The following is a 21,605-nucleotide window of genomic DNA, read 5'->3' as shown; positions in this document are numbered from 1 at the left end:
CGCCGGGACAACAACCGCACACCACAACTTAAAACGATTCCGACCGCACAGGAGGCACTGCATCGGAGGCACTGCCGCGCCCTCCGAGACCACGCAACCACACATGCTGCGTGCGAATGACGACAAACGACATCCTCACCTATTTATACCTGATTATAAAATGTACCGATGACGTAGTACATACGCATTAAAAACACGTCATGGCAAAAACAGCGCCCGTCATCGCACGCAGGGCGAATATTTTAAAAAACGTGATGACGACGCGAACCGGCATGACGTAATTCCGTAAGGCGTACGTGTCGTCGACGTCACGGCGCAGCACGTTTCGCGTTGGATTAGCGTCAGTGATGATTTTAACGTCTCTTGTTATTCTGTAACACAATGTAAGGTATTTATTACCACAGCGTTGAATGCTTCAACCACAGTTGGCGATGTTGATGGTGGTGTGTGACGGCGTATTGCTTTAAGTTTAAGATCGTGTACGGTATCGGACGTCCTTTCTTTTCTTTTCTTTTTACCACAGCGCACGGTATTTTACCATCGTTGTATCATTCGGTGTTGTAGTCTTGCAGTTTCTAATGGTTCCACAGCCTTGTCGTGTTTAAGACTAAGAGTGAGTCGCCGTTTCAAGTCGCCGAAGCCTGTCAGGCGGTCATTGTCTCACGTACTGTATGTACTGTGTGTCATAACACGAGTACGTGTGTTGTTACACTTACAGGTCAGTGTAAGTTGGTAATGTACCATGGGGATGAAATCTATTTGCTAACATGTCCTCTTATCCATGCTGTTTAATTGTGGCATCTTTTTGGTCATTACACGCGATTTATATAATACTATTGTAATATGTGCTATTGTATTGTACTGTTACTGTTACTGTCTTTGTACCATGGAGCATATATATTATATATATATACCGTGGAGTACTTGCTGTACATGACGCCGATTAATTAATTTTCTCTGAGTTGTTGCCAATTTAACCCTGTCGAGATGTTATTTTTCTTGAGAACATAGGATTCTGCTTTATAATATTGTACCACATGCCAAAAGTAAATAAATAAATATATTTACCATGAGCTCTCCTTTTTTTTTTCACCGCAGTGATTTGGGAGTTCCACGGCGATCAAGATGTATACACTGCGCAAGTGGCTGTACAAGCCCAAAGTAAGAGCTTTCTATAAGTACAGGTGTCAAGGCTCGTGGAATGGCTTGTACTATGATGGAGGTGGTGGAGAGGGAAGTGGACCTCATGTGGTCATGAGAAATGACCACAATCCGATGTGGTACAGGAGATTTTATTTTTAAACATGTCGATAATACTCATTGGAGTGCTTGTGAATTACCATAGCACAGTATTTCATTGATGTCACTATGCAGTGATAACTGTGCTTAAGTGTATCTGGAAGAAAATTGCAGTGATTTTATTTTGTTGGCACGTCGTCGGCGGGCAGACTGCCAAACGCTGGCACGTCGTCGGCGGGCAGACTGCCAAACGATGGCACGTCATAGGCGGGCAGACTGCCAAACGCTGGCACGTCGTCGGCGGGCAGACTGCCAAACGCTGGCACGTCATAGGCGGGCAGACTGCCAAACGCTGGCACGTCGTCGGCGGGCAGACTGCCAAACGCTGGCACGTCGTCGGCGGGCAGACTGCCAAACGCTGGCAAGCCGGCAGGCAGACGTCCAACGCTGGCATGTCGGTGGGCAGACGTCCAACGCTGGCATGTCGGTGGGCAGACGTCCAACGCTGGCATGTCAGTGAGCCGACATCCAACGCTGGCATGTCGGTGGGCAGACGTCCAACGCTTGCATGTCAGTGGGCAGACGTCCAACGCTGGCATGTCAGTGGGCAGACGTCCAACGCTGGCATGGCGGTGGGCAGACGTCCAACGCTGGCATGTCGGTGGGCAGACGTCCAACGCTGGCATGTCAGTGGGCAGACGTCCAACGCTGGCATGTCATTGGGCAGACGTCCAACGCTGGCATGTCAGTGGGCAGACGTCCAACGCTGGCATGTCAGTGGGCAGACGTCCAACGCTGGCATGTCGGTGGGCAGACGTCCAACGCTGGCATGTCGGTGGGCAGACAGTCAACGCTGGTGTATTGTCGTTCAGCAAACGAGCCCGTCGTCGTTGCCTGGCTAACGCCAAATGTTGGCACATCGTCAGCCAGCTGACGTTGTCGGTGTGCTAATGGCCTCAACATTGGCACGTCATTGGTGTGCTGACTGTCGTCGTTGGCAAACGCACTAACGGCCAAAGTTGGCCAAATGTCATCAGTATCCATAAGGACCAACCATTTCTTTACATCTGAAAGTGAATGTGGAACTAATGTGAGCAATGTGTGTATGAGCTACTGTGCCAACATTGGTCCAACATAAGTGTGCCAGGTGGGATGTTTGCCACATCGTTCAAGTCTTATCTTATCTCGTATTCTTTCTTATTTGGTGTTACATGAGATATGCACGATGTCTACACGTGGTGGACTTCAGAGCCATCAAAAGGGGTAACAAAAGATTATTGCGTAAAAGTACATGCACCACAGTCCACATGCACAAAGGTATATTTTGGCCTTTCCTTGGAATGTACACATTTGCAAACATTCCTCGCCTTATGCTACCTGAGGATACACTGGTCAAGGGAAAAAAATGATGCACTTTAATGCAAATTAATATATTTGATAGATGAAAGAGTACTCGTGGGTACTTCCGTTTGGGACGGGTGATGGGATGGGATTTGATAAGGTGGGTTTACCGCAGAACAACATCTACATTACTTCCCAGAATAAATTGAGATGACATCAATCCTATGATCGTTTGGCTCAATGTACCATGTACCACCCACCCAAATGCCATGACGTCATCTGGCTTGGTGGACGCGATTTTTTTTTTTTTTATACAGTGTCGAAGTTCGTAGAGGAGCTAGAACGCAAAGGATAAGGGTGTAACGGAACAAAAATAATAGTAGGAAGAGAGGATGTTGAGTGGAACACACTACCAGGGTTGAGGGACAAGATAGAGGGAGACTTGGAAAATAGAGGATGTGGGGAAGAATGGGGGCTGGGAGAGTATACAGGGGGTGAACAAGATGTGTATATATACAACCAAAAACTCTCAATCACAGAAGTGGAAGGAAAAACTAGAAACTCCGAAAAGGGGGGTGGGTGGGTTAATGGGGGCAGAAAAGATCATGATTGTGGATGGGGGATCACCTGAGATGGTGGTGATCAGCTGTTTTTTATGCACAGAACAGAAAAATGAGATTGAAGAGACTGAGGAAACTATACAAACGAGATAGCAATATGATTGCATCCTTAAATTCCACAGGCAGATGGAAAAAAGAGGAAGAAATGAGTAGGTGAGCAATGAGATTGGATTTTAGGGAGTTTCACCAGAAGGGGGTTACTGGCATACTGTGTGTGCCCTGTAGAAATCAGGGGGACGGCGAGGACAGAGCCCGGAAAGGGCAGAGGTGCAAGATCAGAAAGGGGGTGATAGAAGACAGACACCGACCTGTTTGCGATGTGAAAGTGATAGGCCCAGAGACTCCGTTTCATCATGGGAGATTCCATTGATTTTGAAGGTCTTAGATTCCATGGCGTCAAGCTGAGCCAGGTTTTAGGCAGGGGTGCCAACCAAGAGGAGAGAGCAGTATTCCATCAACTTGGTATGAAGGCCTTGTATGTCGACAAAAGTCTATTTTTAATTCGGCCAAATAGAATAAATAGAGAAGCTTTAAGTAAATTTGGATGCCGTAAGCAGAATTATAACAAATCGACACTTATGCTGATTAAAATTGGTGACTATTTGCGTTTCAAACAGCCTCTGACAGTCTGGCCTTACACCGGCCTTCTCGTGGCAAAGTTGTTGTGACTAATAGGTGAAAAGTAAATCATTGGCGCGTTACAAGCAGTTGCTTCGGGCAGATGGGGCTCATTAGCCTTGGTAGGCAACTCTTCTAGGAGAAGGAAACAATCCAATTCTGCCACTGCCTTGCTGTTCCATTTTTTGAAGGCCAAGGCCTTAACAGGGTAAAGGCAGCAGCCTTCTTAAGGGAGGTAGCCTTTGCATTGTTAACCCTTAGGCCACCATAGCCTCCTGATCGGGGTGCCGTGAAGCAATGTGAGCAGGTGGTGGATGGCATGGCCTTTATGCTAGGCAGAAGATTGTCTTATGGAGAACAATGGCTAGGATCGCCCGTGTTGTATAGACACTGCCCAGAAGAAGGCAATGGCAAACCACTTCTATACATGCCAAGAAAACGATCACAATCGGAAATCCAAGAGATAAAATATGGTGCTGAATGATGAACCCTCAGATTCGAAAGCACTCAAATCGCTACTGGATAAGAGCAACAAAGTGTTTTGATGACTGGGACGGGTCATTATGATGATACAGGATCAAAACTGCAAGGAAATCCACCAGAACTGAATCAAACTCAGCTTCTCAAATGCTCACAAAATTGGGAAATGGTATTGTTGTGTTCCTTGTGATTAAAATCTTCCAAGGACTTACGGATAGCCGGATGAGCTTAACACTCCGAGGCGTTCAGTGAAAATATAGCAGAGAATACGCGCGTGGGGGAGGGCGAAGAGCTTACCTTCGGGTCATTCCATGTCAAATCATCAAAGAATCTGCCGTCATCTCTCAGATTTTTGTAAAACTTTGGGAACCAATTGGGACCCATGAAAAACAGCTAGAACTCAAATATTTTTGCTAACAGCCTCCTAATTAGTGAGATACAGGTTAACGAACTTTGGACTAATTAGCGCGATGTCGCGAATTCAAATGGCCATATCTCTAAAAGTATAACACCTAGAGAGCTGGTTTTGGTGTCATTTTAAAGGTATTTTCATGCCCTATAAATTTGTCTGGGCAACATTTTCCTACCTCCAATCACAAAAAAGTTATCACAAAATATAAACTTCAATCGTGAATCCAAAAAAAATGTATCCTTCAAATTTCCTCAAATTCATCCGAGATGTACCTTATGATGTCAAGAAGCTTCCACATAAGTTTTGTGATGGGCACTCCAATCGTTTCTGAGATATGAGCAATAATGTACATGTACGTATGGCATATAGGTTCGAAAATCAGCATTTGTAATGTATTATACAATCATTCTAACCTAGCCATGACAGGGAACACAGGGAACAACCATCAATTGCTTTGAAGTATCATATACTTTCATTTTCAACTGGGCCTGAGGGGAATTCTCATCTGGGGAATTCCAACTGGGATTTCCCATGTGGGTAATTCGAGGTGATGCAACTTTCACAGTCTAAGATCCCCAGGGAAAGTCCAAGTTGGCTTAGTGTAATGCTTAGGCCTGCCACCAACAGAAATTGGCAGTTCACTTCTGAAGGAGCTGCAGAAAAATGACGACTGCCAAGGAAAAGTTCATCTTGAAGCAGAAATCCTGCTGCAATCCCTTTGGAGCTCATGAAAAACCAAAGTCGTCTGGCTTGAGAGCTGTTAGCCAAAAAGCCATAGCCGCTCATCCAAGCCTCAAACTGCAAAGTGCACAGAAAATCTGTACCCAGTGTCGTAAGAAACTGGCAAAAAGACAACCAGATGTGGTAGAGACTCAGAGTGAAATACCATTACCAGTGACCAGCAGCGCTATTAGCAGTAGTGAGGACAATGATGGTGGAGGTGAATCACCAATACCAGGCAGTTCAGGGGAGTTTGAATTTCATTCTCCTGAAATGGAACTGAATACACTGAATGAGTCTTTGGGATTGATTGGAGAATCACCTATTCCAAAAAAGAGACTTGCTGCAGATAAATATGTGAAATCCAAAACCAAGAAAATCGGTGACACTGTGAAGAAAAAATTGGAAATCGCGACAGGATTGCCATCTAACAAACTCCAGGATGCAGGACAGGAGATGATAGAACAACTCAAGCACAAGTTTGAATCAAGTTTGAATCAAGTTTGAAACTTACACCTGGGATGATCGATCACAATGTCTCAGCCATAACTGGTTATGTTACAGTGGATTATGATGGTCACTGGTGGGTTGCATGTGTCATGGAACATACCCCAGAGAGGCATGAGGTGGATGTTAAGTTCCTCCATCCACATGGACCATCCCCATCATATACATTTCCGGAACCAGCAGACCCTCTCACTATTGACTACCAGGATGTGCTTACTACTGTTGAACCAACCACTGCAACTGGAAGGACATATTGTATTTCCAAGAAAGAAACAAGTGCTGCTGTTGCTGCATTGAAGAGGAAATTGAAAGCCTAAGTCAGGTTAGTGAACACTGTGTACTTGAACTCACTTATTGATTGTATAATACATTACAAATGCTGATTTTCGAACCTATATGCCATACGTACATGTACATTATTGCTCATATCTCAGAAACGATTGGAGTGCCCATCACAAAACTTTTATGTGGAAGCTTCTTGCCATCATAAGGTACCTCTGGGATGAATTTGAGGAAATTTGAAGGATACATTTTTGGGGGATTCACAATTGAAGTTTATATTTTGTGATAACTTTTCTGTGGTTGGAGGTAGGAAAATGTTGCCCAGACAAATTCATAGGGCATGAAAATACCTTTAAAATGACACCAAAACCAGCTCTCTAGGTGTTATACTTTTAGAGATATGGCCATTTGAATTCGCGACGTCGCGCTAATTAGTCCAAAGTTCGTTAGCCTGTATCTCACTAATTAAGAGGCTGTTAGCAAAAATATTTGAGTTCTTGCCGTTTTTCATGGGTCCCAATTGGTTCCCAAAGTTTTACAAAAATCTGAAAGATGACGGCAGATTCTTTGATGATTTGACATGGAATGACCCCTTCACGGGTCCACCCGGACTCTTCGAACCTGCGATAATCAACTCAAACCCGACACACAATTAAAATGTACAAAAATATCGGCTTTATTGAAGAAAATGCCAGTAACAAAAGAATGCACGGTAAAACTAAATTCCTAAATGGAGCGCCCCCACAGACTCGTATACAACACAAAGGGGATAAATAAATGAAAGTAAATAATGCGTAGGTGTGTACTCAGCTGCGAGCGTCTTCTGAATCCCGTCGGGAATCTTCAAAACCCCCGCGTCCTTGGCGGGAACAGCACGCTTTGCTGCGCAGCTTGCGAGCGGGAACCGGGCCTCTGTGCACAGTTCGCTCCTCTAGCCGTCGAGCGTGCAGTGAGCAGGCCGCGCCCATCCACTCGTCTGTACTCCACACCGCACCGCCGCCTCTCCGGTTCACTCGGCATGGCCCTCAACAATCACGAAGCCACGGCCAAGTGCACCAGAGTCCACGAGCCGCGACCGCCTCTCCTCACGATCGTCGAAACCCAAAGTTAGGGATTTAAAATGCCGACTGCACAGCACCAATGTCCCACGCAAGAGAGCAAAAATGCCACCGTTCGCTCTTAACTCCCGGGTGTAAAAGGAGGAGAAAATGTCGGAACAACGTCTTTTGTCTACAAGGCTCTGACGTCATCCCACGACGTCTCAATGTCCGCTCCCATCAGCGAGTGCCATCTTTGCAGTCCTTGCTTGAACCAAATTCCGGACCAATTATTGCTCTTTGGGGCATGGCTTTACAGACCTGCCTGCTTTATGTGGCGATGTCGCGGCTGGCAGTGCCAGCGGTATTGTTCAATGTCTTGGTCCGGTCACTTTTATTAGTGTTATAATTGCGCGATTTCCTGGTAGGTGTGTGTGCTGCATTGTCATCAGGAATAGTGGAAAAATAACAGAGGCAATTACATACAGGGGATTAATTACCCATAATCCCTCGCTAATTAACAAGCCCCACCCCTCATGATGGGGATGAAGATACAAGCTTACCCGACATCCGGTCTAAACAAATTTCCTACTTATGATACATGGGGTTTCTTCTTATTCATGACAGTCGGAGCACACTACCTATGCTATTCTACCTGGACTAAGGTAATCATTGCCTACCCCTTACAAACATAATAGTATGTAAGATCAGCGAATCAGGGGAAAGTTAAATTTGATAAAGTGAGAGTGTAAGAGGATAGTCAGGTTACACATACAGTCCAGATTTTCAGGTTCGTTCTAGTTTTGTGGAGATTTGTAACCATTTACATTTTTGAAAAGTTGGAGAGGTTCTGAATCCGAAAACCAACGTTTCTATTTGAATTGTGGTCCAAGAAAGAAAATGCTCATGCTGGAGCATATGTGTAAAGTTAATAAATAACAATGTAATGACAACAGTAATTGCACATAAATACTTCCTGTAACTTCTCCCACTCAATAACATGCAGAGCCTTACCATGGCCAATGTGCAATAGTTATACTTGGATTTTCACAATTGTATATAATTAAACATCAGTCCAGGACAGTGCCGTTTCTGCTTCAACGGCTTCAACGTACCGTAATCAGCATCCACGACAGTCAGGGTAATTGTCAATATAATATGTAATTTTTTTATTTTTTTTGTATCTGAATCGAGGCTCGTGAAAGAGCTTTGAGGGCATTGAGAGAATTCATTGATAAGATAGTGATTTATAAAATCAAAGGTCCACATCATCCTGTCCCCTCTCCCTTTCCCTTGATGGTAGGGACGCCTGTGCCAAAAAACCCCCCAAAAAGCACAAGAATGTCTGCAAATACAAAGTACAGCGAGTGTCTGTCTGGTTTCTTATTGCTCTCATTGTTTTGCGCATCATCACCAAACTCTGTAGGAATAATTATTCTAGTGGTGCTGTCGAAATTTACTTGACTTGTTTTCATTTATATCTTGACTGCAATTGACATTGCACATGCTGCATGCTTTATGACCGACATGATTACTCCGCCGAAGGTGGGTGAAGGTTATGTTTTCATCCCTGTTTGTTTTGTTTGGTTGTCTTGCTATGCAGGATATCTCAAAAAGTTGCGGACGGGTTTGGATGAAATCTAGTGGACAGGTTAGGTCCGTGACAAGGACAAATTGATTAGACGTTGGTGAAGATCCGAGATCCGGATACGATAATTTTTAAGTGATTTTCACCATTGAGAGATGGGGCCAAAAATTATATATATCATGATATGTCAAAACGTTGTGGATGAGTTGTGACAACTTGGTGGATGAATTGGGTAGGGGACAAGAACAAGCTAATTCGATATTGGTTCAGGTCCGAATCCAGATCCGGCCTATCAGTGGAATACAAGCGTAAACTGTTCAGCTGGCAGAGGTATGCTCTCGACCGAGTGCCGTTCTACTTTTAGACTGTTCGGAACTCCACCGCGTGTTACACCGTTCGGGTACGTGGGCTGACTAAACTGTCTAAATTATCAGAAGTACACCAAAGCTAGCTAAAGAATAATGTTATCTGGAGTAATGGACAGCTACATTATTGAATGGCAACAAAAGTAATAAAATTTAATTTCAATTATGAACTCTTCAATATGTCAAGTTCAAAGGCAAAATATACATGCATTCAGACCATGAATTTACAAATGAGCAAAAAACCGCAGTTTCTGGAATGCCAGTCAATTTTTGCATTTTATGCATCCGCTGACGAAGTCGCTGGAAGCATTATGTTTTCGGGTTGTCCGTCCTTGATGGATTTTCGTTACAGCGATAACTTAATGGCTGAAGGGATCAAAGTTAAACATGGTACAAGTATGTAGAATGATGTAAAGATGAAGTGATTCGATTTTGGAGTCAAAAGGTCATAAACAAAGGTCATAAGTCATAAGTAAAAAACATTTCGTTACTGCGTTAACTTAGAACGGCCGAAGCGATCTAAGCCGAACTTGGTTCAGGTATTTATAATGATGTAAAGATAAACGGAGTTGATTATGGGCTCAAGAGGTCAAAGGTTGGAGGTCCCATTAGTTAACAATTCTGTTACTGTGCTAGTTTGTGAACCAGTGATGGGAGTTTGACCAAAGTAGGTATAATTATATATATATTTAAAATATATATTATGATGCAAAGATGTATTGATTAGATTTTGGTGTCAGAGGTCATGTCAGGTAAAAATGTGATAACTTGAGAACAGCTGAATGGATTCAAATCAAACTTGGTAAAAAAAAAACAAACAAAAAAACACCTTTTAGAGGCCATTTTTCTCCGCAAGCGGGGGTTGGTATTTTCGGGGACCGTGGTTGTTGTTGTTTTTTTGGTCCCCTTTTTGAAGCAATGTTTTACGGCCGGATGCCCTTCCTGCCGCCAACCCTTTTTGTCGCCTTTTTACGACACACAGGGAATTACCAGTGAACTGGTACTCAAATCTTCATTCAAATCAAACTTGGTACAAGTATTATAATGATGTACACATGAACTAATTAAATTTTGGGGTCAAGATGCCCCAAAATATGCCTTCATATTGAGATGTAATTGGTTCAGGGAGTAATAACAATTTATTTGATATATTTGGTTTGTTAGAATTAAGTTTTTCCTTCATCATTGCTCAAGAAGCCTGATGTTGGCTTAGCGGTCAGGGTGCCGGCTTGGGATCCTAGGATCCTGGGTTTGAATCCCGGTTGATCGCTGAATTAACACCAGGGTGGTTGACTCAGCCTGTCATCCTTCTGAGGTCGGCAAATTCAGTACCAGTTCACTGGTAATTCCTGTGTGTCACAAGAGGTGACTAAGGGTTGGCGGCAGGAAGGGCATCCGGCCATAAAACATTGCTTCAAAAAGGGGACCATGGTGCCCGAAAAAGGCCAACCCCTGCTCTGCGGGGGAAAATGGCCTCCAAAGGTGGTTCTTCATCATTGCTCAAGGAACATGGATAAACCATAATGGCTGATCACCACTGAAGGTGGAAGCCAAACAGTTTAATCTTGGTTTCATCAGACCACAGAATCTTGTTTCTCACAGTCTGAGAGTCCTTTAGGTGCTTTTTTTGCAAACTCCAAGCGGGCTTTCATGTGTCTTTCACTGAGGAGAGGCTTCTGTCTGGCCACTCTGCCATAAAGCCCAGATCGGTGGAGTGTTGCAGTGATGGTTGTCCTTCTGGATGTTTCTCCCAACTCCACACAGGATCTCTGGAGCTCAGCCAGAGTGACCATCGGGTTCTTGGTCACCTCTGTTACCAAGGCCCTTCTCCCCCGATTGCTCAGTTTGGCCGGGCGTCCAGCTCTAGAAAGAGTCCTGGTTGTTCCAAACTTCTTCCATTTAATAATTACTAGGGCATGCCCGTACTATATATATGCCCGTACTATATATCTATCTAAAATTATATCCCCCCCCTCTATTTACATGAAATGGTTTGGTCCATTCGCAACGCCAAAGCGAACGGCGAACGGCTTGCGAGTACAGTGACAATCCCCCCCCTCTATTTACATGAATGGTTTGGTCCATTCGCAACGACCACAGAACCCCCCCCTCTATTTACATGCAATGGTTTGGTCCAAAGCGAACGGCTTCCGGAGTTTGGTAAAGAAATCGCCATCGCGTGCACAAACGCGCAGGAAAGCGAATGAATCGCAAATTCGTTTTTATTAGTTGTAAAACATAGTTTAACGCCAACATAGTTTGCAAACGTGAAATAAATGAATACGCTCTCAAATGTGCCATCCGAGGCAGAGTGTGCCCGCCACGTTCGGCACACGCGATCGTTCGCTGCTCTCTGATTGGTTGAATCGTTTTTTGGACATAGCTCGGTAAGTAATTGTCCGATTAATATGAAACCTTGAAAAGGCACATCCTCGGGTCCCCAGCAATATACCTGGCAAGTTTCAAGTATATCGGACCGGTAGTTGTCGAGAAACAGCGGTCACAGACAAACAAACAAACGTACAGACGTACAGACAGACAGACAGAGATTACTGGAATTATAGATAGATGGAGGCCACTGTGCTCTTGGGAACCTTCAATGCAGCAGAAATTATTTTGTTGGCTTTCCCAGATCTGTGCCTCGACACAATCCTGTCTCTGAGCTCTGCAGGCAGTTCCTTCGACCTCATGGCTTGGTTTTTGCTCTGATATGCATTGTCAGCTGTGAGACCTTATATAGACAGGTGTGTGCCTTTCCAAATCATGTCCAATCAATTGAATTTACCACAGGTGGACTCCATTCAAGGTGTAGAAACATCTCAAAGATGATCAAGAGAAATGGGAGGCACCTGAGCTAAATTTCAAGTGTCATAGCAAAGGGTATGAATACTTATGTCAATGTGATATTTCAGTTTTTTCTTTTTAATAAATTTGCAAAACTTTCTAAAATCCTGTTTTCTCTTTTTCATTATGGGGTATTGAGTGTAGATTGATGTGGGAAAAAATGAATTTAAACGATTTCAGCATAAGGCTGCAACATAACAAAATGTGAAAAAAGTGAAGGGGTCTGAATACTTTCTGAATGCACTGTAGATATGATTTTTGGCAGCCAATGTTTTACAGCACGCTATGTCTGTTTTTCCAAAAAAAAGAGGTTTGGCCCCTTGGGTAATAGTCTATTCCGGTAATGTTTCATTTGGACTTGCAGCTGAAAACACCAAATACATTGCCTACTTGGATCTAAATAAAATCTTGGACTTTTATTTTGTATTCAGTTTACGTGTGGGTTTGAAAACTTGTGTTGCTATTTATCACTTTGCGGTTTAATGAATCTTCATCAAAAAATGTTGACAAAGGTATTGAATGAATGTTGACGAACTGCTGTGGGAAGCAAATCTGCCATTTTGGGTGTTGAGCTTGAGCAAAAGTTTAAGCAAAATCAAAATCTTGAGCAAAATCTCGGAGCAAAAGCTTGTTCTTTGTTAGATAATTACTGTTTTTGGGGCTTCGTCTACTTTCGTCCACCTAAATGATATGAAATCGATTTTGTTTGATTGAGAACAATATCATATCTGTTCATGCAGAGTATATTTGTTCTAATCCAAAATGATGTTGATACGATGATATTGAAAGAACATGTATTGCTCAAAAGGTCATGTCGAACACAGCTTCAAAGTATTTTGCTTTTTAGGTTTCTAATTCCTTCTATCACAGGAATAAAGTGATATTTTGATCGCTTTCTCACATTTTTGTGTGAAGTACAGAAAAGGGTAGTCTTTCTCTCTCTCCCTCCCTCTCTCTCTTACACACGCACAGCTCCATACTTGTGCAGTCATAAATAATATGTCAGGCACTTAAGATGTCGAAGTCTCCAAAACAGATGGTGTACTTAGCAGCAGGAGTAGCACAATTTATACGAATGATGTGATTGCTTGTATCAAGTTTAGGGACAGAGAATTACCACACATCACAGGCAACTAGGCGAGTGTACCTAAGTGATATTGCTATTCTATTCGGAGGTTAAAGCCAGTGTACAGTGCGTATATAATATTATATATTTATATATATACACACACTACATTACCAAAACTATGCGGACACCCCTTCTAATTAGTGGATTTGGCTGTTTCAGCCACACCCATTGCTGACAGGTGTATATATATAATCAAGCACACAGCCATGCAATCTCCATAGACAAACATTGGCAGTAGAATGGGCCGTACTGAAGAGCTCGGTGACTTTCAATGTGGCACCGTCAAAGGATGCAACCTTTCCAACCAGTCAGTTCGTTTAATTTCTGACCTGCTAGAGCTGCCCTGGTCAACTGTAAGTGCTGTTATTGTGAAGTGGAAACGTCTAGGAGCAAAAACAGCTCAGCCACAAAGTGGTAGGCAACACAAGATCACAGAACGGGACCCCCGAGTGCTGAAGCGCGTAGCGCGTAAAAATCGTCTGTCCTCGGTTGCAACACTCACTACCGAGTTCCAAACTGCCTCTGGAAGCAACGTCAGCCCAACAACTGTTCGTCTGGAACTTCATGAAATGGGTTTCGATGGCCGAGCAGCCACACACAAGCCTAAGATCACGATGCGCAATGCCAAGCGTCAGCTGGAGTGGTGTAAAGCTTGCCGCCATTGGACTCTGGAACAGTGGAAACGCGTTCTCTGGAGTGATGAATCGCGCTTCACCATCTGGCAATCCGACGGATGAATCGGGGTTTGGTTGATGCCAGGTGAATGCTACCTGCCTGAATGCATAGTGCCAACTATTAAAGTTTGGTGGAGGAGGAAGAATGGTCTGGGGCTGTTTTTCATGCTTCGGGCTAGGCCCCCTTAGTTCCAGTGAAGGGAAAACTTAACGCTACATCATACAATGACATTCTAGACGATTGTGTACTTCCAACTTTGTGGCAACAGTTTGGGGAAGGCCTTTTCCTGTTTCAGCTTGGCAATGCCCCCATGCACAAAGTGAGGTCCATACAGAAATGGTTTGTCGAGATCGGTGTGGAAGAACTTGATTGGCCTTCACATAGCCGTGACCTCAACCCTATCGAACACCTTTGGGATGAATTGGAACGCCGATTGTGAGCCAGGCCTAATCGCCCAACATCAGTGCCGATCTCACTAATGCTCTTGTGGCTGAATGGAAACAAATCCCCACAGCAATGTTCCAACATCTAGTGGAAAGCCTTCCCAGAAGAGTGGAGGCTGTTATAGCAGCAAAGGGGGGGACCAACTCCATATTAATGCCCATGAGTTTGGAATGAGATTTTTGGGTGTCCGCACACTTCTGGTCATGTCGTGTGTATATATATATATATATATATATATATATATATATATATATATATATATATATATATATATATATATATATGTGTGTGTATATATATATATATATATATATATATATATGTATATGTATATATATATATTGTTGCGGATATGGAATTTGGCCTCCATATCCGCTTGTAAATATTCCCCTATTTCCCCAATACTCCCCAACTATCCCCAATCCCCCATTCCCTAGTCCCATTGTCTGTAAACAACACTCTGTAGAACCGACCTTCCCCTTCTTCCCCCATTAAATGTCGTGCCCAGGTCCACCGCATCTCACGTAGACAACTTTCGGACCTCTTGCTAGTTATTCTTAGTCTATGTCAGTTAAGGACTCGTTTCCATTAATTCTGACTCTTCGTTGCACCAGAATGTGATTGTATGGCACCAGTAGTGAGTTTAGGACCTCCCCATACCTCCTCCCATCTTCCCCATGAAACAACAACAACAACAACAACAACTACAACAACAACTACAACAACGGCGTGCGGGGAGTGTGCGTCCTCACACCAGCTTGGTTAGCCGCCATTGACCATGCGCTCCGACGGGGTTACCACGAAGGGGCTCACTGTCAGCTCCTCGTCAAGGGCGGAGCCCGGTAACCCCCCGCACCCAATAAGAAGGGCGGACCGATTCCATCTGGGGCGGAGCTAACGAGCCGAGGGCGTGTCACTCCCCGCCGGATATACGCAACTTACCGGACGTGAGGTCAGATGCGCCCCCAGCTTGAAAAGACAAGTCGCGACCTCCGAGCGCTGAGCGACCTCCCCGCATCTATTGGACCGGACCGGGTCGATTTGCCCCTGAGCCAAGGTGCACCTTGAGCCATCGACGACCCGCTTTCCTTGCCATCAATCCCCGTGTGAGTCAGTTTTGTCCTGTTTATCTGTCGTCTGTCGGGGCTACTATAAGACCGTAATTAAGTGCCTACCTTACTATGCTGTCTCTCTCATCCCTGTAATCTGACCTTCCGCAATATTATAACCTCCTCCGGAGGTCTTGAGAACTGAACCCTTGGTGTCGTGTCATTGTAACCCAGCCGTTGTGTCCTTTTCCTCAATTGATTTAGCATAGCGCGACTCGGCCAAGGTTCGAGTATAATCGGGTAAACTGTGCGAACACGGCGGCCATTCCGCTCGGCCCACCATAACATCAAAGTCGTGTCCGTAACAATTGGTGTCAGGAGTGTCGGATTCGGACCTGGGACTAAATTTATTAGGCCCAAATTTTGGAACACCAATTGTACCACTAGGGTAACAATTGGTGTTGGGAGGTAGAATTCGATCCGGAGCGCGTTTCCCGCGCTCGAAATTATAACGGCGAAATTTGATTGTGTTTTACAAAATATAAAAACCCGAATTTTGAAAGTCGCGCTATGGCAGACCAAGTCGGCTGGGGTCCGGTAGAGGAGAGTGAGGCAGGGTCGGTCCAGGACCAAAATGAGGGACATAAGGAGAGCGAAGCAGTGAGGGTAGCAGACGCACAAAATAGCGTCGTTGCGCCCGACGTTGCGGGCGTGCAAAATGGCGCCTCGCTGGTCACGGCGACCGCGCCCGCGACCGTGGCAGCGCCCCTGGTGGATTCGAACCTTTTCCTCCTGCAAATGAGGGCCTTTATGGAACAAATGGGTGAGCGATTGGAGGGCCAAATGGGGGTAATGGGAAACCAAATGGGGGTAATGGGGAACCGGATGGATGCTCAGAGTGAGCAAATGAGGGCTGATAGTGAGCGATTAGAGGGCCAAATGGGGGTAATGAGGGACGAAGCGAGGGGTACTGGTGAGGGATTAGACAATAATTTTAAGGGATTAGACAATAATTTTAAGGGATTAGACAATAATTTTAAGGGATTAGACAAGAAATTTGGGAAATTAGACGATAGATTAGGGGAAATACAGGAGGGGTTAATGGGGGTAGAAAACAGAATGGCCGCTCAAGAGAATCAAATGGAAGGGATGCAAAAGGGGTTAGAGGGGATAGAAAACAGGATGGAAGGCAAATTGAGGGACATGAGGGACCAAGCGGAAAGGGAAGTTAAACAAATGGGGCAGCAGATAGAGGGGGTCAGAATGGGGGTAGAAACCAAACTGGATGCTCACAGGGAGGAAATGGAGCAGATGAGGGTGGCATCTGGGCAGGAGATGCAAGTGATGGGAGAGGAGATCAGAAGAGGAGTGAGTGAGGAGGTCGGAGGAGTGCGCGAGGAGGTGAGGCACTGTAAGGAGCACATGGAGAAGGAGGTGAGAAAGGGGACTGTAAAGTTACAAGGGGGCATAGAGGACCTGACGCAGGAGGTGGAGCAGCTGACGGTGGGACAGACGGAGTTAGTGGAGCAGGTTCAAAGGAACACTGCGGTATTAGGAGGTTTAAAAGCGACACAGAAAGAACTAAAAGATGACTTGGTAGCGACGAAGAGGGAATGTCAGATGGTACGTGAGGGACTGACAACGAGGCTGGACGAGGTGATAGAGGTAATGGAGACGAAGGACCGGCAGGTGAGGACGCACATGGAAACGGTCAAGGTAGCCTTGGAGGACGAGCTTGAGGAGACGTACCGGGGAATAAAAGAGGTGAAGCAGAAATTAGAAGAAGTGGAAGAAGGGGTGAGCGAAATTAAGAAGCGACGGAGAGAGGATAAGAAAGAGATAAAAGAGGAGATAAAAGAATTGGTCCAAAGTCTGTGTTTGGATCGTGATGATGTGCTCATTAACCGGATGAGGCATTCGCAGGTGATGGAGGAGAAGCGAAGAGGAAGAGGACCCGGTGTAAGTGGTGACCAATATGGTCGTGCGTATGATGCGCCAGGGGATTTAAGAAGCTTGGGGGTCGAGATGGACCCGGGTGTTCGTGAGAGGCCGTTGGTGAAGTGTGCGACAGGTCTGGTGTGCGAAAAAGTAGGTGTGCGAGAAAGTCCGACTCTGGGGTGGTGCTTTTGGTGCTTGGAAGGGGTGCTCTGCACATTATTAAAGGCCGTAAGGCCACAGAGCACTCGTGGGTTGGTGTATCGATGCTGGCATGCGTGCTCTCTCTATGCATAACATCTGCATGTGTTCCTCCAAAAACAGGTCCTGGATCGTAGTGTAAATATCAGCGTAGTCTTGTGTAAATAATGCTCCCTACCGGCTGTATGTTTAGTTTGCGAATTCTTTCCGTGATTCGGTTATCCTGTGGGTGTGGTTCTGTGAGGAGAAGGGTGCAACGTCGCAGGGGGACATATTTACTCATTTGTGAATATCTGTAAAACTGTCGCACTCAGGGTAGAGTTAATAGTAGAGGGAACTACATCTGAGTGCCACACTAAAATAGTTAAAAATTTATCGGGTCGGGACGCCCCGAGGGTAGAGAAGGGTGCAATGTTGCGGATATGGAATTTGGCCTCCATATCCGCTTGTAAATATTCCCCTATTTCCCCAATACTCCCCAACTATCCCCAATCCCCCATTCCCTAGTCCCATTGTCTGTAAACAACACTCTGTAGAACCGACCTTCCCCTTCTTCCCCCATTAAATGTCGTGCCCAGGTCCACCGCATCTCACGTAGACAACTTTCGGACCTCTTGCTAGTTATTCTTAGTCTATGTCAGTTAAGGACTCGTTTCCATTAATTCTGACTCTTCGTTGCACCAGAATGTGATTGTATGGCACCAGTAGTGCGTTTAGGACCTCCCCATACCTCCTCCCATCTTCCCCATGAAACAACAACAACAACAACTACAACAACAACTACAACAACGGCGTGCGGGGAGTGTGCGTCCTCACACCGGCTTGGTTAGCCGCCATTGACCATGCGCTCCGACGGGGTTACCACGAAGGGGCTCACTGTCAGCTCCTCGTCAAGGGCGGAGCCCGGTAACCCCCCGCACCCAATAAGAAGGGCGGACCGATTCCATCTGGGGCGGAGCTAACGAGCCGAGGGCGTGTCACTCCCCACCGGATATACGCAACTTACCGGACGTGAGGTCAGATGCGCCCCCAGCTTGAAAAGACAAGTCGCGACCTCCGAGCGCTGAGCGACCTCCCCGCATCTATTGGACCGGACCGGGTCGATTTGCCCCTGAGCCAAGGTGCACCTTGAGCCATCGACGACCCGCTTTCCTTGCCATCAATCCCCGTGTGAGTCAGTTTTGTCCTGTTTATCTGTCGTCTGTCGGGGCTACTATAAGACCGTAATTAAGTGCCTACCTTACTATGGTCTCTCTCATCCCTGTAATCTGACCTTCCGCAATATTATAACCTCCTCCGGAGGTCTTGAGAACTGAACCCTTGGTGTCGTGTCATTGTAACCCAGCCGTTGTGTCCTTTTCCTCAATTGATTTAGCGTAGCGCGACTCGGCCAAGGTTCGAGTATAATCGGGTAAACTGTGCGAACACGGCGGCCATTCCGCTCGGCCCACCATAACATCAAAGTCGTGTCCGTAACAATATATATATATATATATATATATATATATATATATATATATATATATATATATATATATATATATATAGATATATAGTGGATATGAGAATGTTTTTTTATTTTATTGTTGTGTAATGAATTGTTGTAAAATGTCACCCTCCTTCCTGCATTTGTTGTTGTATAAAGGTCAAAGGGCGTTCCCGTAGTTAATTCCATAAAGCATACACGTAGGACACCATATCTCCCTGTTCAGTAGTTATATCCTTATTATGTGTATTAGTGTAAGGCCTTGTCTTCCATTAATTTGACACTCCATTGCACTGCATTAAATAAAGTAGATCCCTCCGACATGGCATCTTCAAAGTGCCAGGTTTGCCAGGTTTGCTGCAATTGCCAACTGCATTTGGGTGGTTTTCTTCATTCGCCATTGCTGCCCTTTGGCTGGGGCTAGCTCGAATCGCCCCAAAACCACCATTGGCCACGAGGTAAGGTCGGGGAAGAAAGGCGTGTCTCCACCTCGTCATAGAGGGGAGGAGTGAACCAGCCCTTGCCGACCAACCCAGAACGAGGGGTTGGCTTTAGAGGGCGGAGAAAGAACGTTTGGGGGAGGTTCGCAAAAGGGTCAAGGGTGGGGCTTATATAACCCGAGGAAGATGCCCCCAGAGAGAGTCGAGGAGGGAGGAGATCAGAACACAGACAAGCCTCAAGAGAGTCCTGGAGTTTGTGAGAGAGGGAGAGAGAACCCGTCATGCCAGACCCCCCACCAGCAGCGTTGGCTCCACCAAGCAGCTCCGACCCGTTACCCCGCGCACACGACAGGATCGGTGGCATCGGCGGCCGTTGAGGTCCAGCCCGACGTCCCGTGCGGGATCAAGCTCCAGCCAGCTCCGTGCCTTCCTCCCCCTCCAGCCACCCACCTCCTTCCAGCCAATCCACTCTGCAATTCCCCGTGTGAGTCCGTCTTTGTTCTGTCCAGGGTATTAATTAAGCCTGTTTAGATAAGCTAGCGATTTTCACTGTGTCTCTGATTTCTTCTGTAAATTATTTTATTATCCTTCCTTCTTCCTTGGTTTCTTTTGGTCCTGTAAATAGAAATAAATTTTATTCGTATTCCCTACTTCTGTCTTCCTCTTCTTCACATCCGTGTCGCCTTAGTCTTTTCCCCATTGAATATCTGTGGCGCGATTCGGCCAACGTTCAGGAATCGGGTTAGTCGGGGTAACTGTTCGGGCACGGCGGCCATCCACTCGGCAAACAACATCCTCGCCGCGGTCCCGTAACTATATATATATATATATATATATATATATATATGTATGTATGTATGTATGTATGTATGTATGTATGTATGTATATATGTATATGTGTATGTATGTATGTATGTATGTATATGTGTATGTATATGTATATATATGTATATATATGTATATATATGTATATACAGTGAAACCTTGACTTAGGAGTGCACCAACTTACGAGTTTTCCGAGATACGAGCCGTCGCTCGGGCGGTTTTTTGCTTTGTGATGCGAGCCGAGATCTGAGTTACGAGCTTACGCCACCCGCCACGAGGTGGCCCAACGAGCGTTCAGGTCACGTGGTTATCTTGCCGTGCAAGCATCTCTGCCGTATATCGCTGCTGCTTTGTTTTCGCATTTTGGTTATTTTGGAAAATTTCTTAGTTTTAACCATGGGTCCTAAGAAATTGAGTGCCAAGGGCAGTGCTGAGAAGAAGAAGAGGATGATGTGCTTGGATATAAAACACGCAATCGTCGAAAAACATGTGCGAGGTGTGCGTGTTGTCGACTTGGCGAGGCAGTACGATCGTAGTACTTCTACGATATGTACGATTTTGAAGCAGAAGGAGTCGATAAAGGCTATAACGCCAGCCAAGGGCGTTACGATTATTTCAAAGCTCCGGACCTCTATCCATGAAGAGATGGAGAAGTTGTTGTTTGTGTGGTTGACGGAGAAGCAGCTCGTAGGAGATACCGTGACCGAGAGCATCATCTGTGAGAAGGCACGAGACATTTACGGGGATTTGGTGCAGCAGACGGCGGGAACATCAACGGACGAGGCATCGGAAGAGTCATTCAAAGCCAGTCGGGGATGGTTTGATAATTTTAAGAAGAGGACCGGCATTCACTCCGTCAGGCATGGTGAGACAGCAAGCTCGGATGTGAAGGCAGCTGAAGATTTTATTATAACTTTTGCCGAACTGATAGAAGCGGAAGGATACATCCCCCAGCAAATCTTCAACTGTGACAAGACAGGGCTCTTCTGGAAAAAGATGCCGAGGAGGACGTATATAATGGCAGAGGAGAAGAGCATGCCAGGCCACAACTTGTTCAGAGTGCCGGCGATAGCTCGCCTTCTCTTTGTGGAAGACACGGTGAGACCCTTAATGGGACGCAAATTGCGTCCCATCAACTAATGGGACGCAAACGGGGCGCCCAGTTTAGCGGTACACACATTGATGAATCACCCTGCCTGTGAAACACCGACATGACAGGTTATAGCTGGGTCGGGATTCAAACCCAGGCTGGACAGTTTAGAGTCAAGTGTGCGTACCTCCAGTCCAGGCCATCCTGCCAACTTGTATGCTGCATACAGGTGAAATATAAAGCGTGAGATATTTATATATATATATTTCAAAAAAGAT

The 21,605-nt window shown here is 45.4% G+C and overlaps 1 protein-coding gene across 14 annotated transcripts in view; it reads left to right on the top strand.

Moving 5' to 3' along the window:
- The first annotated feature begins 287 nt into the window (after window positions 1–287).
- ZFYVE28 (zinc finger FYVE-type containing 28) overlaps window positions 288–21,605 on the top strand; it is a 129,647-nt gene continuing 108,329 nt past the window's right edge. For 2 of the 14 annotated variants that reach the window (XM_078769951.1, XM_078769944.1), the window contains exons 1-2: window positions 300–388; window positions 1,099–1,161. In XM_078769951.1, coding sequence (XP_078626077.1) covers window positions 1,126–1,161 — 36 coding nt within the window. In that variant the 5' untranslated portion in view covers window positions 300–388; window positions 1,099–1,125. Of the gene's footprint in view, window positions 719–1,098; window positions 1,162–21,605 lie in introns of all 14 variants that reach the window. The other 12 variants (XM_078769950.1, XM_078769943.1, XM_078769952.1 and 9 more) reach the window with 9 other exon arrangements.

This window comes from Myxine glutinosa, chromosome 1 (genome assembly GCF_964187855.1).
Source record: "Myxine glutinosa chromosome 1, kmMyxGlut1.1, whole genome shotgun sequence".
Lineage (NCBI taxonomy): Eukaryota > Metazoa > Chordata > Myxini > Myxiniformes > Myxinidae > Myxine > Myxine glutinosa.
Note: the sequence above shows the minus strand (reverse complement) of the source record. Positions and strands in the feature narration are given on the sequence as shown.